The following is an 18,623-nucleotide window of genomic DNA, read 5'->3' as shown; positions in this document are numbered from 1 at the left end:
CTTTTAAAAATTAATGTCTGACAGAAGCAAAAGCTGAAATGTTTGCACATTAAAGAGCGTTTGTAGGTCACATTGTTAGTAAGAACTGGGTAAGGATTTGACCCAGCTTGGAAGTGTCACGCCAACCTGCTGAGAATAACTCAGAATAACTTTGTGGTTGTATTCTTGGTTCACCATTGCCCAGACTCTGAAGAAACCTCTAATTATCTTGGGTTTAACTGACTAACATTGACTTCAGACCTTCCACTACAATGCATGGCTTCTCTAACTTCACCCTACAGATTCTGAGTCCTTGTTTCCATAAGGAAGATGAAATGAACAGGAGTTTAGGAATGCTTTGGAAGTGTGGCATGATAAGTAGGTGAAATGTAGTTGGGTGGCTGACAGGTTTGTACTTCAGCAGTGGCAAGAATGTTCAAATTACCACACAAAGCCTATATTAAGTCTAGGAAATACAATTCATTTGAGGCTGGCCAACCCTCTTAATGCGTCTTATACTCCTTACAAGGCAAATCATATCTGAAAACTCATCAGGACATTTCCTTTTTGGCAATCCACCTACACAATCTCTGGCTCTATAACCTTCAGTTCACATAAACAACTGTTCTTCTACATTTCTTATTGAATCTAGATTGGTTTTACTGTATAGAAGATGATGTAAAAGTATTAGAATTTTCTGTGATTTTCTACTCTACTGTAGGAGGCTTTCAGTCATATGAACAAAAAAAAATCTCTTACTTGAAAATTTATGAATGATTTCTTTCTAGAATAAAAAGTTAAAAAAAAACTTATAGGTGGCTCAGGGAGGCATGACAACCATTTGACAGTGTTCTGAAACCAGCGTTCATGGATCTGTTTTTCCCATGATACTCTCAGCTCTGTCTGATTCCATGCTCCATGCTCTGAAGAAGAAACAGAAACTTAAAAACTGTCTTGTGCTATTATTACAGCCTTGGCAAACCAAAGCCCTGTGCAAAGTCAAGTTTTCATCAGACAATAATCACGGAGGAAGACAAGGACCAAAGGATAAAGGACCCTACACTAGAAGAAGCTGAACTCCCGAGCTGCTGTGAGATCAACACAGCAGCTGATCTTCACATGCTGTGGCTTTTGATCAAACTTCACTTTAAGTCTGTGCATATCCTTACAATTAGCCTTTCCTCTCTCATACTAACCTGTGTTTCACTTCTTGTAATTAAGAGATTCTAACCAAATATCAGAATCACACCTCTAATTACCTGGTTCTTTCTCATAGACAACACGTTCATTCGGAGAATAGATCTGGGGTGGTAATGCATCTTTTGGCGAGCCTATGATAGGAAATGCAAAAGGGGGATGTTAAATCATTCAGGCATATGCAAAACTCTACGTCGAACTTGTTCAAATTCCTGGCATAGTTTGTCAATTCTTAAGACGGCCTACAGTCTAATATATACTCAATTCCTGGACTTCACTCACTGACAATAAACAAAATGTGATGTAATAGGAAATAAGTATTCATCGCTATTACTTATTCCCAACACAGAACTCCTGAGAGCCTGAGAGCCCTTTAATTTCCTGAGTGCTGTGGGTGGCATGAGCATCTTTCATCATTGTTCTCTGTTCCTTACTCTTAGTCCCCAGTTCCTGAACCAAGAGCTTGTGAGTCCCTCAGACTCTTTGAAGACAGAGCCCTCAATCTGTGGGGTCTGTGCAAACTCCAGGTAGTTAGTATCAAAATGACTAAACTGTAGGAAACACAGATGGTGTCTCAGAGAATTGGAGAATGGCTTGGTGTGGAAAATTCGCACATTTAGTGACAGAAGGGTTATGAGCACAGAAACACAGTTTTTCTGTTGCAAAAATCCAAACAAAATATATTGAATCCCCTGTACTTTTCAGGTGGGTAGTTTGTTTTATCAGTGTTTTAGACTTTCAGTGGTCATGTGGCATAGATTTCTTTTGCCATATTAGAAATAACTGTTTTCATGTCATATTTCTTCTCTTTTAATTTATTCCTCTTTTAATTTCAAAGCTACTTTTGCCTCAAGTATTCAACGCACGGAACTACGTGCTTTCCATTTGTAAACCATGCTTAATACCAATGCTTATTATCTGAGTATTTCTTCCTCAAGTGCTCATAATGTCTAGTACGGGACCTGGATACTATTAAATGAATATTTAGCTGCATGGAAAATTTAAGACACCTCTACATATGTCTGACTGATTGATACTGGATTACTAGTCAAATGTTCATGCATGGAAATGCTGCAATTTGTATTGTCTATACATGTGTGGATTACTAGTCAAATGTCCACGCATGGAAAAGCTGCTCTTTGTATGGTCTATACATGTATGTTAAAGTACCTTAAAAAAAGTTTTGCAGTGTAGTGTTTTTTTTAAGAAAAAATGTTTATTTTTATTTTTTGGATATGGATGTTTGGCCTGTATGTATGCCTATGTATCACATGCATGTCTGGTGCCCATGAAGGTCAAAAGAGGGTCTCAGATTCCTTGGGTCCTCTAGAAGAGAAGTCAGTAGTCTTAATCACTGACTCATCTCTCTAGCCACAGTATAGAATGTGAGAGTGTGGGTTTAAAGACTGACCAGGTTCTCAGCCAGATTTCTCCATATATTACTCATGTGTATATTTTATTTTGAAAAGTAAATTTTCTATAACTAAATATAGTAAATAAAAGTCACCTTGAAGTTTCATTATTAGGAATAAATTACATAAAACAAGTTAAGTAAAATATACCTAAGCATCCTTTAGTGAAGTCTGATTATATATACTCAATGTGCTTCAGTTGTAAAAAGTGAACTTGTGGCATTTCAGAGTTAGTTAAGAATGACTTATACACCCTGGCTCTATCAACTTCTTTATATATAAAACTGTGACTAAGAACACCTGCTTTTACCTTTCCAAATATAGATAAAACTACATACATATAGGCATAAAAATTATAAACAATTTCTAAGATGAATATAATGCGATATAATTCATCTGGTCACTAAAACACACTCAGATTCTAAATTTAGTCTTCTTTTTTCATGTGAATTAATTCCCAACCCAGCATCATTCTGAAAGTAATTGAAGAAAAGCGACTAAAGAATGGTGGATTTAGATTTCACTTGTGCTGTGTTAAAAGCCTGTCCCCTCCCCCCCTAGTAATTTATATCAAATCCAATAGCAGATTCACTAGAGGAAAAGTCTTGAACAAAGATTTGGGATTTAAAATTTTTCCACTAACATATGCAGCACCTCTACACAGTGTCTCCATCTAGTAAAAGGTGGGCTATGAAGAAGGATCACTCATGTATACCTAAACCTGTTATAAACCTGTTAAACACATTCCCCATCTCTTTCTCCCTCTGTCTTGTCCTGCAGCTAAGACCAAGGCCTTGTTCAAAGTCATGTGACTAGCAGAGGGCACTGATGGAGTGTGAGCACCCATCTATCAAACTGTGTTCTCACTCTCTGGTATACTCGTCACTGAATCACATATGCAGCAAGTTAACCAACACTTACTGAATGCTTACTCTCTACATGGACCTGCTTACAGGCTCTTGGGTTAGTGTAGAGAATAAATTCTGCATCTTTTTTTTTTTTTTAGTAGAGTTTGACCAATTGTGTATAATAACCCATTAAGAGCCTAAACAAAACCATAGCCCTTGTGTGACGTACTTGTGAATGACAAGTCATGCTTACCTACCACCTTTACACTCATAGTCCTGGTGAGGTGAAAGAGGCGTCCATTTTCAGAATATGTAACAACACATGTATAATTTCCATTATTTGAGACCAAGGGGATGAAAAAGGTCAAGTTCATACCATCAGGTACTACATTATGAAAATCCACTACTTCAGTACAACCCTAGAATAAGAAAAAGCTGTTCACTGTTTAGATACACGAATACACATAACACATGTAAAAAGTGGCTTTGACACCTCATTTACACAGAACATCTAAATATCTATGCTATACTTTTACAAAAATATTTATTTAAGCATCTGGATAATATTATTTGCAAAAAATATTTGTATTAAGTATAACATTTTTGTGCATAAGAGAAATTAAAACTCTAATTCAAGGTAAGACCTCAAAATCAAGCTTTCTGTTTCGGGTTCAGTTTTCGAATTCTTGGAATCCCTTCATGACAGTGAATCAAGATTCATGTTTTACAATAATAAGTAAGGAAATATGAATGACCGCAAGCCCTCCTCTAGAAGACAATCATAGGCATTTTTCTGTCACTCCTCACTGATTCTGCTAATTCAGGAATCTGGTCACTTTGGTAAACCTGAAACCAATTTTGACATACAATTTTGGTATTCTTGACCATTCTATTTCACTGAATTTCTCCATTAGTCATTTTCAACAACATTTTGTGTTTTTCTCTTACTTTATTCCATTTTTCTTTTACTTTTAATTGGTCACCCCAAAATGTATGAGCCTTATAAAGGCTCAAGAAGTTATTTCTGGTTCTAACTCATATTTTTTATATAAAGTAGTTGATATTTAAAATATAAAACTGGAGTTTTGTATTTTTTGTCTCATACAAAATAAAAACCATAGTCCGGTTTTATATTTCAGCCTCTGGCTATGTGGTTTTATTTTAGCAAAAAGTCAATGCATCACATGTGACAAAAATCCACTTTAAATATTTACTTTTCAAATTTCTTTGGTTTATCTTTTAAAACTTAATAATTTGTGAATGACAAAAATATTTTATCTTTTTTTTTTTTGGTTTTTCAAGACAGGGTTTCTCTATGTATTATATTATCTTTAAAGACCTGAGGTCTTTAAGTTTCTGGACATATGTTACTGACTTGCATTTTAAATTTCCCGTTATTTTACACATTTAACATTGAAGTCCTGGATGCTTAAGGTGGTTTTTTTCTTCTGCTTCAGTTCCTGGAAGGTGCATTTTGAAAGATGACAGTTACCCTCAGAAATGTATTTTGCAAGACTTTGTCACAGGAAATACAGTTGTGCCTCATGGAAATCAAGAGGAACTGATACTGGCTCAGGTATGACATTTTCTCAATCCGTTTCTTCTGTTGGGTAAGCAGCCCTTCCAGATACTTGTCACATCAGGACCCCAAGGTTACCACAAAATAGGAAGTCACAAAGGTTGACAACTTATAATGAATTCATGTCAGACGTGGTTTTGGCGGAGTTTAATATGTCTCTCGAACTCTATTTGACGGGACAGCACATTTCATTTGAACAGCAGCAAGATAACGCTCCTTCACTTGTTGACTTAGCTGTTCTTAAATCCCTGTGAAGCAGGCAGATCAGGCTGAAGGTGCCCCAGTTTTACTGATAAAAAAAGAAATGAGGTAGATAAAAAAACATCCTAGACAGCACAACACAGAGCTGAAACCCTTCCAGGTTCTAGAATAAAGGTCTCTCACTGGATTCTGAACTAAAAATGAAATTTTTATTCAAAAGCTGGGGTTATAAAAAATTACAGCAGGACATGTATTTAACATGCTATCTTATCTCATTTGTCCCAAACTTACTATTCTTATCCCATTTTATGAATGAGGAAACAAAGATGTGTAAAAGTGAACTGTTGATTTCTTACAGTTTGGTAGTGCTGGGAATGGAATTTGAACCTGGATATATTTATTTCAATTGTGAATCAAAATACATTTGTCTCAGAGCTTTTACTTTTAATACCACAGTACACTGTGTCCTCATCCCTATGTTGCGGCCCTACATCTATGCTATACTCCTGCATCTTTACCATGCCTTGTATCTATACCAAGGCCCCTGCATCTATACCATGCCTTGTATCTATACCAGGCCCCTGCATCTATGTCACACTCAACGCCAACTCCAGTGCTAATAGTGTGATATGCCTTGTCTCTACATTGAGGGCTAAACTCAAAAGCATATTTTCCCGCACCAAGAGGCAGATATTTTTACTTAATTTGTCAACAGCATCTTTGAGAATATATTGAAATCTGCTTCAAAGCTGTTAGGCCTGTAGCATTTTATGAATGAGAAGGGAGGAAATGTTTTACACTTTAAGTATGTACATGTGCAGTGTGGTACATTAACACATTGTTATATTACAAAAGCGCATTAATTTTAGCCGGTAGTGTTGAGTTGGAACTTTTTTCACACAAGTTGCTCCAACTCTAGACTCTTCAACGTGTGCCCCAAACACATTATTTTTGTAGATAATAAACTAATCCTGAAAATAATCTTCATGAGAGTTTCAGAGATACTTGCTTAGAATTCAGAAGAAAGCTGACATGAACAAAGACAGGTAGGTACTCAAATAACAGAGACCAGGTTTTCCAAAAACAAGGAACTAGTTAGCACTAAGTGAACTTCTTCAATGGAGAAGACACTTGTATGACTAGCAAACAGCCCTTCTACCTATTCCATCAGTTCCTCCTTCCGAATTCAAAAGAGAGAAGTTAAACACAAGAGCAGCCCACCGGCCACACAATGGTTGCTATGACAACCAACCACAGCATGTAAGTAGGGAATAGCACACAAAGTGATTTTGGGGATCCTCGAGAGGAAATACATGTGTGAGAAGATGAAGGCTGTGGGTAGGGTGATGTCACAATGAAGTAAAGAGTGGCTTCCACTAGAGAAGTCTATCACAAAACAGGAACTGCGTGAAAACATGACTGGAAAAGACATGATTTTTAAAAAAAAATCCTATGTGTTTTGCAAGTGGAAGATTGTCATAAATACAAAGGAAGGCATACTGGGGCCAAGAAGTGTATAATGAGGATCAAACAGTGAGCCTATAGGAAAAAAAATCTTACTGGAGAAAGGTTTGTGTTGGAACTTAAAATGAGATGGAAAATATTGAGAGCTATTGGGGGAAAGTAGAGACACATGCAAAACACTGTGGGCACAGGAAAGAGGGAGGAGCTCGCCTTCATTGTTGGAGTGCTTTTTCTCCCTGTTACTCCTTTACATTGCTTTATTATAATGTTAGTTTTCCTATAGTGGCCACCCTCCTCTGGGATATGAAGTCCTGTTGGGTCAGTGAAGGGTAGATAAGCACTGCATCTACATGGCCTGTGATTGGCTCAATATTGGCATATTGAGCTCGACATGTTTGTGCTACATGATTAAAAATGCAATAGGTATGAAAGCAGAACAGATACATGACACAGAACTGAGAGCTCATAGAATATGTGTGGGAGTAAAATATGGACCATTACATGTGGAGTCCATATTAGAGGGGACATGGGGAAAATGGGAATAAAAATATGAATAGTTTAAGTTGCAATGTCTGAACAGTTAGGGTTAGCTATGGAAGCTTCGAATCTATGAAAATCTTGGCATAACATATGCTGCACTTCCTTGAATTCTGTGAAGAGTTTCATAAGCCACTCATTTCCAATAAAGAGAACTCAGTCTTTCAGTGTTTATAAATATTTACAATGTCCCTTCTATGTGCCAGGCAATGTTAAGAGCTAGATGCATAATAATAAAAAATGAGATGGCATACATTTTCATGAAGTTTTACAACCCAATCTGAATCCATTATTCAATCAATTCTTAAGTGCAATGAAGATTGGCTCAGTCTTGTGCTGTATGTTGGATGTTCAAGAGAGGGAAAGAGAGAGAGAGAGAGAGAGAGAGAGCTCACACTTAGCACAGAACAAAGAAATATAATCCTTAACGATACAAAGATGAGCTATGAATTAGGTTCCCTCAATGTACACAGTGGATGATTCATTTGGCATGATTTAACCTCAAGGTTTCAAAATGTTAGTTTGATTTTTGTTTTCAGTTTAAACAATGAATTTTGGGTCTTCAGGAGCCCTAAAACCACATGCAAAATGTGTGTATGTATACTTAGAATATATGTATTCCAAGTGTGCAGCTCTCAAAGAAAATATGAACACATCGACTTCATGCCAAAAGTTAAAAATCCCTCTATATAGATTATTGCAAAAGGTAAGAGATGAAGAAGCATTCTAACAAGTTAATACAATCTTGCAGTAACTCAAAGTCTATCACACAGAGATTGGGTTAACTTCCCAATAGCATGTGCCATGATGAAAGAAGTCTGAGCATGGTAATTTTTCACAAATGTTCTTTTCTAAGGTTATGTCTTAGGGATTTTATTGTTGTGATAAATCACCATGACCATAAACAACTTGTGGAGGAAACGGTTTATTTCAGCTTACAACTCTCAAGTCACACTCCTTTGCTGAGTGAAGTTGGGGCAGAAACCTGGAGAGAGGAGTGGATGCAGAGGCCATGGTGGAGTGCTGCTTACTGGCTTGTTCAGCCTACTTTCTTATACACCTTAGGACTGCCTGCCTAGGGGTGGCACTACTCACAATGAGTTGGGCCACCCACGTCAATCATCAATGAGGAAAATGCCCTACAGTCTTGCCTATAGACGAATACTACGCATCATTGTAATTGGGGGTCTCGCCTCTCAATCTAGCCTATGTCAAGCTCATATTAAAACTCACCAGCACAATGTACTTTATCATAAACAAAAGAAAATAATTTAAATATTTTCTGAGAAACATCCACAGACAGTATCTGGCCAGTTGTGATTTATTTTATTTTGGATCTGGGAGGAGTTTGGGGAAGGGAATAGATTTATGAATTTTTTTTTTTACATTTAAAAAATATTGAAGTGGAGATACTGTGCCAAAATTAATCACAATGGGCATGAAGACATTCAGCTTTCTGTAAACTGCCATCTGTACTGACATCCATCCTGCTATATGGCAGGGGAGGATTTTCACAGTTAACATAATATTAACATACAAAACACCCAATAAAACAGTTTCCCCCATCTCAGGGAAAAGGGAAAATTGACCTCACTTTCACAAGTCTCTATAAAATGAAATTTGAAATAGACAACCATAACAATAAAAGGGGGAATTAATTCAACCACATGACATGCATGGTGGTATGAAAAATCAGGTCTACACTTTAATATAATAATAATAATGAATATAATAATAATAATAATAATAATAATAATAAACAGCAGTAAGAAAAATCACACTTACCTCTGAATTTACTATATGCTTTAGGGATCTCTACGTGACTGACCCAACATCCTCTTACCTAAATACATATTGCATTCCAGAAGGTTTTTGACTAGACAGCTATTTGGAATTCAGTAATTCCCTTACAAAGCATAGTACGCTTTTCAAATGAGTTACAAAATCTATCTCGTTTGACAGTCACTTACTGAGCAACTCCTGACAGGACTGCTGAAGCCCTGAATCAAGGAGACCTTACAGTGAATAAGACAGGATGACAGAGCAAGAAATGACATGAAGAGGAACGCTCGGCCTTGTCCCTTTTCCCCACACTTCTCAAGTGAAAACACGTGCTGTTCTATTCCTCTGCCATCGGTTCATTGGAATCCATTCCATGTCCCACAATGCACAGTTCGCTCTATATACCACCATCTAGTTACAAACCAGTATACGATCAAATATTGTCTTTCCCTTTGTAATGCTCTGAGATCTAAAAGTGGGGACTGGACTCCCCTCTCGACAGCAATCTTAGCCAGGAAAGGCTTTCAAAACACAAAAGAACTGGCCTGCCGTCCCAGGCACGTCCATTTGCAGCTGGCCTGTTGAATAAATTCAGAACTTAATGCTAAAGGATGGCCTCTTGACACATGCAGTTGAATCTTGGCTTCTAGCCCATTGGTATTTGGTAAATTTCCCAACAGCAACTCACCTAGGTTTTTGTTATGGTTGTAATGTAAAAATATCCACAAAAGCTCATGTGTTAAGACTGGGTTGCCAGGTGATAGGATGGTGACAGGTGATTGGCTCACAAGATCTTTAACTTCATCAGTACACATACCCATTGATGAATTCCTCAGGAGCTGGCTGTGGTTGGAAGTGAGTCACTGGGAGCTTGCACTTCAAGACTACCTTTTTCCCTGGCTCCTTCCTTTCTGTCCTTCTACTATCTGGGTGGCATGTTAAGCAGCTTTCCTCTGTCCTGTCTTTCAGCCATTTTGATTCTGCCTTGCTATACACCTAAGAGCACTAGAGTTGGTGAATGAATTCAAACCACTGACAGTATGAGCCAAAATTAAAACCTTCCTCCTTTAAGTTGCCTAGTTGAGGAATTTTGTCACAGACTCAGAGATGTTGACTAACATAGTTATTAACCCCAAAATACGGGAAATAGGATGCTGTGTTTTCTAAGGGTATTAGGAGAATAAAGTACAGTAGGTCATTTGGAACACACCCTGTACTCTAAGCCTCCATTTCCTAACTATTTAAGATGGGGTTTACTTTTTGGAATTGTGATGGGCACTAAAGATGGTAATAAAGACTTAGCATACAGATGGCATTACTAAAATGGAAGCCATTCATTTCCTCTTCCTCTTAGCTTCTAAGCCTCCAGGTTGTATTTCTATTACTATAGGGGACCATTTTTCTAAAATCAAGTTAGAGAGTTCTGCTGAAAAAGAACTGCTGTGGATATTTAAGGATGACCGCAGAAGGTAGAAAACAGAAATGTCAGGATTCCCATCAAACAATAAGAGAACACACCCACTCAAAACCTTAATCTTGCTCCCAAGGTGGCAGAATTCTTGAGCTCAAAGGTGCCAGTCAGTTAGACAAAGGCAGAGAAATGAAAACAAAAATAAAAACAAAGCAATGCAACACACATTAGCAGAAGTTTTGTCATAGCCAGAAGATAGAAAGGGTATCTGTGTTCTAGTTGTCTTCTCTTTTTTAAAACAGGTAGTTTGCATCGTGTGTGTGTGTTTACACATGTGTATTTGTGTATGTATGTGAGTATGTTTGTGTATGTGTGTATATATGTTTGTGTGTGTTTGTATGTATGTATATTTTTGTGCATGCATGTGTGTATGTTTGTATGTGTGTATACACAGGCTTGTACATGTGTGAGGGTGCACTTGGCTGTGTGCTACTCTCTCCTTACTTGTTGAAACAGGTTTGCACTGAATGTACAGTTCACCATTTTACCAAGACTAGTTAGTCTGTGAGACTACAGAATCTGCCAGTCTTCACGGGGTTACAAATGTGTATACCACAAATGATAATTTATGTGGGTGTTGGGGATCCAAACTCAAGCCCCCATGTCTGTACAGCGAATGCTTTGCCTACTGAGCCATCTCCCTTGACCCAAGGCATCTGTACACCGTGAGGAGTCTGTTTCAGCAATTACTACATAGAACTGATTATTTTCTTAATCCCTTATTTGGATTTTGTATCTTTAATCACTGCAGGTATAGACTCTCTGGAGACTGACTTACCCACCTCCTCTCCTCTCCTCCCCTCCCCTGCCCTCCCCCCCTCCCTCCCTCCTCCTCCTCTTTCTTCCTCTCTCTCTCTCTCTCTCTCTCTCTCTCTCTCTCTCTCTCTCTCTCTCTCTCTCTCTCTCTTTTGAGTCAGGGTTTCTCTGTGTAACAGCCCTGGCTCTCCTGGAATTTGCTCTGTAGACCAGGCTGTCCTGGAACTCACAGAGATCCACCTGCCTCTGCCTCCCAAGTGCTGAGATGAAAAGAGTGTGTCACCACCTCCCAGTGACCCTTCTCACTCTGTTTCATCTTCTGGATGCTTCAACGATCACTTAGATGCATCCATGTCTCTATGTACAGCGTGGCTGTTAAGTTTCAGACCCTTACACAAGATAGCAACTGCTGTCTGCTTGTCTATCTACCTGCCACCCTGAAGTCTTAGACATCTCTAGCTTTATGTGATATTTACCAAGTCCATGACTTACTACTCCCCAGTGTCCTTCACTGCTCATACCGTGGTTAATAGCACCACCATTCATCGAGGCAGGAAATGCAAAAATTGTAATAATTTGATATGATGCATTCAAGAGTCAACTGGCCTCACCGGACATCAGCTCTTCTTATTAAAATCAGTGCAGTTTCTCTCTGCCACTTTGTGGGACTTAACATTACACTTTAAAAGACATGATGTATTTATTCTTATTTTGCATGTGTGACTGTTTGCCTGCACGTGTGCATATGCACTACATGGTGCCCGTGTAGAATTGTGTGTTCATTTTGAGATTTCACTGAGCTGGGCATATATGTCTTTTATCATGTTAAACCCCACTCCGTGCATACTTTGATGAACCAGTTTATCTTTAGCTAGTGTACACACATGTGAATAGAAGACTATAGCAATGCCCGTTGCAGTAAAAAGTGACACTAAAACAAATAGGTAAAGGTCTACAGGAAACAGCAGAGGAACAATCCATGACAGCAGTAGAATCTAACTACTCTGAGAGAAAATTCTAGGTAGAGGGAGGCCATGGATGGGGAATATGAGAAGAAGGATAGAATGTGTATAGGAACAGAAGTAAAAAGCAGTCAGGTGAGTGGACAAGTAAGCTTCCCACACACAGTAAGGTTTTACTTATCAGCACAAATCTGTTAATATTACCTCACTAATACTCTCATTTGTAAATATTTCTATGTGTATCTCTAAACAACCCCCACCCCCCCGCAATATAACTAAGGCCTCATTGTCCCACTTAAAAGTACTAATTCATAGGTATCATCTGTGTTCCATGCTCAGAATGTTCCGGTTTTCCATTGTTGTGTTTTGTAATGTGTGTGAAACAGTATTCAACTATGGTCCATACATTGCAATCGGTTATCATATCTTAAACCTTTGCCTCTCTCCTGCCCACTAACCACACTCTTCCCACTCTCTTCCCCTCTCCTGTTCTCTCTCCTGTCTCCCTCACTCAATCCCTCCATTTCTTCTTTTTTCCCTATTTATTTTAGCGTACAACAAAACATACGCCTAACCCAGCTTAATCATATGAATTATCTAATTACAAAGTATGTATCTTTATAAGCACCAGCAAGACCAGGAATATAATACTGTGGATCACCCTTGTTGGCCTTCCACACAGCCCCTGTCAATCAAACCTGCCTCACCATTCCTCACCCAAGTAGACACTATTTAAACTCTCTGAGACAGCCTCATTTTCAGTTATAATTTTATCATGTGTGTGTAGGTCCATCCATAGGTATACGGAGTCATTCTCTCTCTTAAAAAAGCCTTCCGTGTTTTTAAAATTCGGTACTCTTCCCTTTTATATCAGGAGAACCATGCACATGAGGAATATAGAATCATATGGTTTGTGTTGGCTGACTTCAAACTCATGATGTAGTTCCAGGCCTTTTTAGGCTCTCTGTGTCTCTGGTAGAGAGCAGTGACATGCTTCAGATTTAATCCATTTGCAGAACTACAGAGAGCAATCTTCTCACCAGAGGAAACACTTCTACTGTGTATCATTCTATGATGCTGGCAGTAATTGATGCTGAATGCTTGGACTTATCAATTGGACCTTGCATAATAATATTTCAAAGTTGCCATGATGATTTCATTTGTTGGTATAAATACTTGTATAAAAACATACTTATCTGCTCTATTTTGTTAACCCATGGCATAGTACTACTTTCAGAAAGAGAGTAATTCTTATTTCTCTTTGTTTACTGGTTTTCAAGGTCATACACTGACTTACCATGTAATTAGTTGAGTTTCAAATCTCTCATTACATACTCTGTTGGACTGAAAGAACTGAAAGTTTTATCATTAGTAAATTTCAGATTGCCCATTTCTGGCCCACAGGAGGGTTTTAAAGTTGAGTACTAAGTCATTTCCTTAACAGTTGTCCAAGAAAGAGAATTTAAACTGGTGAACTACAGTTGTGAATTTGTCTGTTTCCCCCTCGAATTCTGGCAGTCTCTAAGAACTTCATGTATTTTGAAATGCTGTTGTAAGTCAGAGACACTTCTGTTGTTTTACAGCTTCCTGATGAAGTGATCTTTTCAGTATTACGAAATGTCCATTTTCTCTCTGGCAATACTCACCATCATAACATCTCCTTTCTTTTATGTTTGTGTGGCCACTCTAGCCTTCCTGTAATGGTTGTCTTTTTATTTTTAAATTTCCTCCTTTTACTTCCTACCAGTCTTCAGCTACTGTACATTGTGTGAGCTTGGGTATGGGTATACATGTGTGTCTGTGTGGGTGTGCATGTGTGTATATGTATGTATATATGACTGTGTAATCCTCTATGTGTGTATATATGTACATGTGCTTTGCTATGTGCATGTGTGTGTGTTGGAGGGGCATGTGCTTGTGCATGTGTGTATGTGCACATATGTCTGTGTGTGTATATATGTGGGTGTGTATGTGTGCTTGTTTATGTACATGTGGTGTGTGTGTGCTTGTGTGTGCACATGTGTACATATATATGTGTGTGCATGTTTGCATGTATGTATATATATGATTGTGTATTCTTCTATGTGTGCATATGTGTACAATTGCTTTGGCATGTGCATGTATGTTATGGGTGTGTGTGCTTGTCCATGTGTGTGTGCACATATGTATGTGTGTGTATATATGTGGGTGTGCATGTATATATTTCTGTATACATGTGTGCATGTTTGTGTATATGTGTGTGTGTGCACGTGCGTGCTTATGTTTGCTGCTATTTTTCCCTCTTACTTTGGCTTTAATTGTAAAATAATTTTCTTTACTTTAAACATTCAATAATTTATGTAAGTTTTGGACATTTCAATTCTATTCTGCATCCTTTTTATATATCTTATCATTTTCCTGATGTAGGCCTGTTTTTAAAGAGTCATTAATGATATAGCCTTCTGACATACTTTCTTTGCTGCAGAAGTATTATTGTTTTATGTACCCTTTCCTTGAAATTAAATGGGATTTGAATTTTTTATTGCTTATTTTTATGTAAAAATAACCTTTTCTGGACTTTAGAACATGATTGCATGTTCACATTAACAGGGATTCTTCAAAATGCCCCAGTCCTGCGATGCTCAAACCCTTCCCTCCCTCCATGTCCAGCCTCAGTCCTGAGATGCTCCAACCCCTCCCTCCCTCCATGTCCAGCAAGTCCATCTTCTTTCTTTCCTTATACTGCTCTAATCTAACTGGCCTCTTTCTTTGGCTGTATCAGGGCATTAAACTGCAAGGCATCAGGCATTGCAGGCCAATGTCTTTCTAGTCCTGCAGCTTCTCTTTGCTCTGGCGAGCATTTCTGAGGTACATAACAGAACTACTCCAGCCCCATCAGAACTTCTTTCTAGAGGACTTTTGTGACTTGTCTCAGGGAATGAAATTTCTCCCACCTTGCTGTTGATTCTATGCTGGCCTAGCCCACATTCCGCTCACAGTCTGTCCCACTTCTCACGTGTGACACACAATGCATTGCTTCCTTTTGCGTTGTTTGCAGGAGGCTGCAAACACTGACTCCTGCAAACTGCCTAAAGGCCATTGTTTGTCTCACTTAGTTTGCTGAAAACAGTTCACATGGAGTTGTGCCGTACACTGTGCTTGAGTTTTCCACTTTGGTGCTGGTGGAGAGCCCACGAGATTCCAGGCCGCATGGCAGCGCTGCCACCTTCCAATATTCACATTCCTTTTTTGATAAAACATTTTTCCATCCTCAGATGTGGAGCCCACAAACCAGAGCAATCAACCACGCACACGCGAATCATAAATTACGGTACTGACTCATCAAGGGGCTGAGATTCATGTCGTGAATCAGCAGCTTCCAACTTCACGAGGCAGTGAGTGGAAGTGGGCAGCGTTTCTCCAAACAGGCTCCTCGCAGGGAGTTAGCAGAAATTAGGCAGTTAGTTCTGGGAGTCTAGAGAGCATCAGGTGAGATACAGCAGGCCGGGGCAGAGAAACCCACAGCCCTCCATCTCAAACAGAACAAAACAAGGAAGCGGCCAAAGTTGGTACAAAGGTATTAATGAAGAAATCAAAGATGGGAGAAGAAAAATATCAGTGTTACCATTTAACTCAGATGTTTATTTATTACGACTGAAAAAAAAATAATAATGTGTTCTAGTTTCCTTACCTTATACCAAGTGACGGTTGGTTTGACACTGGGAGGAAAGTATCCATCTACATTTGGGCACGTGATGTTATGTGTACTGTGTTCGATATACACTTTATGCACCGTGAGTCTCATGGGGGAACTGAAGCATCTGCCCTGCTGGACAACTTCCAGGGGAAATGCAACTTTGCTGCAATACGTAGTATTCCTGAGAAGACAAACACACACTGAGCATGGGGGCTCATCTGCTTTTGATTGATAAAATAGAGCTGGGACTTCTTTATAGGTGTGAATTCATGTGAATATTAAGTGACTTTCTGAGATATTTCCTATACCAATTAGCACCACACACTAGAAAGCAAACAGAAGTATCTGCTATTAATGTACTAAAATATTTATACTCTATCCATGACCTTAAATGTGTATTTAAAGTGTTCATTTAAAATACTCTCAGCAGTAGTATTTTTATGAAGGCAAAGGTAAGGATGGCATGTTTAAGGGTGCAACCAAACTTTGAAACAGAAAAGTTTCCAGGATTTTAGCTTCCGATGAGTAAGTTTGGGAACGTTTTTTTTTTTTTTTTTAACAAGATCAAAATTTTAAAAGGGAGAAATAGAGCCAGTATATAACCCAAAACATCCATCCAGTGTCACCTCAGCCAGGAAAATAAGGGAATTCATAGAAAAAGCAAACAAAACAGGTGATTAAAAAAAAAAACTATGACATAGTAGTACGTACATACAAGCAATGATGAGGGCAAAACCAGGCCCAGGAAACATCTTACATTGAGTGGAAAAGTGTGCAGTGATGTTTATCCAGCCTGAGCCACATCTCTGTCAAAATCTTCTCCACTATCCCCTACCCTGAACTTCTCCACTAGGTCCCTTTTACAGTGAGCACCTTGGATGTTCCTTAATTATATATATAACAATTAAAACTATCTGAATATACTATACCCATTATCTGTAATCCTAGTAACATGTCAGTTCAACATTACCATTTGAATATGGGAATATGAGCAATAAAATAAAATAAAATGAATCTAACTCCATAGCCATAAACATACCCAAACCTATTTAGCAATTTGAATGAGAATGTCCTCCATAGCCTCATATGTTTAAGAACTTGGTCCCCTCTTGGTGGAACTCTTTGGTAGGATTAAGAAGTGTGACCTGCTGGGTGGTGGTGGCACATGCCTTTAATCCCTGCACTCAGAAGGCAGAGGCAGGGGGATCTCTGTCAGTTCAAGGCCAGCCTGGGCTACAGAGTGAGTTCCAGGAAAGGTGTAAAGCTACACAGAGAAACCCTGTCTTTAAAAAAAAAGAAAAGAAAAGAAAAAACAAAAAAGAAAAAAAGAAGAAATATGACGTTATTGGAGGAGATTAGTCACTGAGGATGAACTTTGAGGCTTCAAAGACCTATGCCATTCCCAGTTAGCTTTCTTTGCCTCATGGTTATCATCTCAAGCTAAGAGTTCTCAGCTACCAATTCACCACCACGCCTGCCTGCTCTCATGCTCTCCACCTTGAAGGCCATGCACTCTAACTCCCGGGAACCATGAGCCCCAAATGAAATGCTTCCTTTTATAAGTTACCTTGGCCGTGTGCCTCACAACAGCAATAGGAAAGAAACTCAGACAGAAGTTAGCAGGAAGGAGTGACTACAGCTACGACACATGTGACCATGCTGCTCTGTGGAAGAATGTGGACTTCTCTGGGGCTCTGGTCTAGGAAAGCTATTGAATGCTATAAGCAGGGCTTAATGGGCCACCCTAGCCAGAGCTTTGAAGACAGTTAGTGGGTGAGTAATACAGGTTCTGCACCACTGGGTGCACAGCAGCAACATCAGCAACGCCAGGTGCAGAGCAAAGGTAAAAGCCAAGCAGAAGCGGTTAAAGGCTCCTTCGCAGGGATTTGCTGATGTTCTCCGGGGAAATGGTAAAGGATTAACAGTTGTCAAAGTTGAAAAGGAACTCCAAGAAGATGTGCTCTGCCCTCCCACGGCATCGGTACAGATGCCAAAGCTCCAGTTTTGTACAAAACTTGCCTTAGTTCACCAGCTAGGCAGCAACAAAGGTCTTGTTTCTCTGTCTCTCACCTCACCCAGTGCTCTTTCTGATACAAGCTGCTTGATGCCACCACTTAGAGCATTTTTGGACATAGATAATAAGAACATGAGCATTCCTTGTTTACTGGAAGTCCATGTGTGCATCTAAACTTTATTCCAATAAAATTATTATCAGATGACAATGTCCAAGGGACATTACAGGCTACAAGTTTTCTCCAAAGATCCAGGGATTTAAAGATTTATTTTTGCGGGGGGAGTGGAGCAGAGAACATTTCAACTAATAACATAGCATACATTTGTCAAAACTTTGTTCTATCTCTCGGTAAGGAAGAGCTAATATCCACAAGAAAGAAAGGAAATGGGCTTACACATTATTAGAGGATCAACTGTGTTGATAGTTCCCATTAATTCAAATGTTAAGTACTTAGCTCACCGAACCCCAGGACTGGATTACATATGGAATTGGGCCTCTCAAGACATAAGGAAGGCAAATGAAGTTATACATGGACTGCCATCCAGTGCAAGCACTTCATTATAAGTAAAGGTTAGGACACAGATACAGGAAGAAGAAGAGTTTAGAAGAAGATCAACATATGTAAGCCAATGAAATCCACCATGCCAACCATGATCTCAGACTTGTAGCCTCCAAAACTGATACCAACATACCTATTAAATGATAGAAAATTGTGTTAAATGAAGAAACAAATATGTCCTATGTA

General features: G+C 38.8%; 1 protein-coding gene across 7 annotated transcripts in view; it reads right to left on the bottom strand.

Annotated features, from left to right (window-relative positions):
* Il1rap (interleukin 1 receptor accessory protein) overlaps positions 1-18,623 on the bottom strand; it is a 142,132-nt gene that overhangs the window by 33,393 nt on the left and 90,116 nt on the right. For all 7 annotated transcript variants that reach the window (XR_008221796.1, XR_008221797.1, XR_008221795.1 and 4 more), the window contains 3 exons: positions 15,859-16,045; positions 3,690-3,855; positions 1,239-1,310 (listed from right to left, as the gene is read on the bottom strand). Coding sequence is in view for 4 of the 7 variants with exons in the window: in XM_052753880.1 (XP_052609840.1) it covers positions 1,239-1,310; positions 3,690-3,855; positions 15,859-16,045 (425 nt within the window). In the remaining 3 variants the exon portion in view is untranslated. The remainder of the gene's footprint in view (positions 1-1,238; positions 1,311-3,689; positions 3,856-15,858; positions 16,046-18,623) is intronic.

Source organism: Peromyscus californicus, unplaced genomic scaffold, assembly GCF_007827085.1.
Source record: "Peromyscus californicus insignis strain IS unplaced genomic scaffold, ASM782708v3 Scaffold_25__1_contigs__length_3188244, whole genome shotgun sequence".
NCBI classification, from domain to species: Eukaryota; Metazoa; Chordata; class Mammalia; order Rodentia; family Cricetidae; genus Peromyscus; species Peromyscus californicus.
Note: the sequence above shows the minus strand (reverse complement) of the source record. Positions and strands in the feature narration are given on the sequence as shown.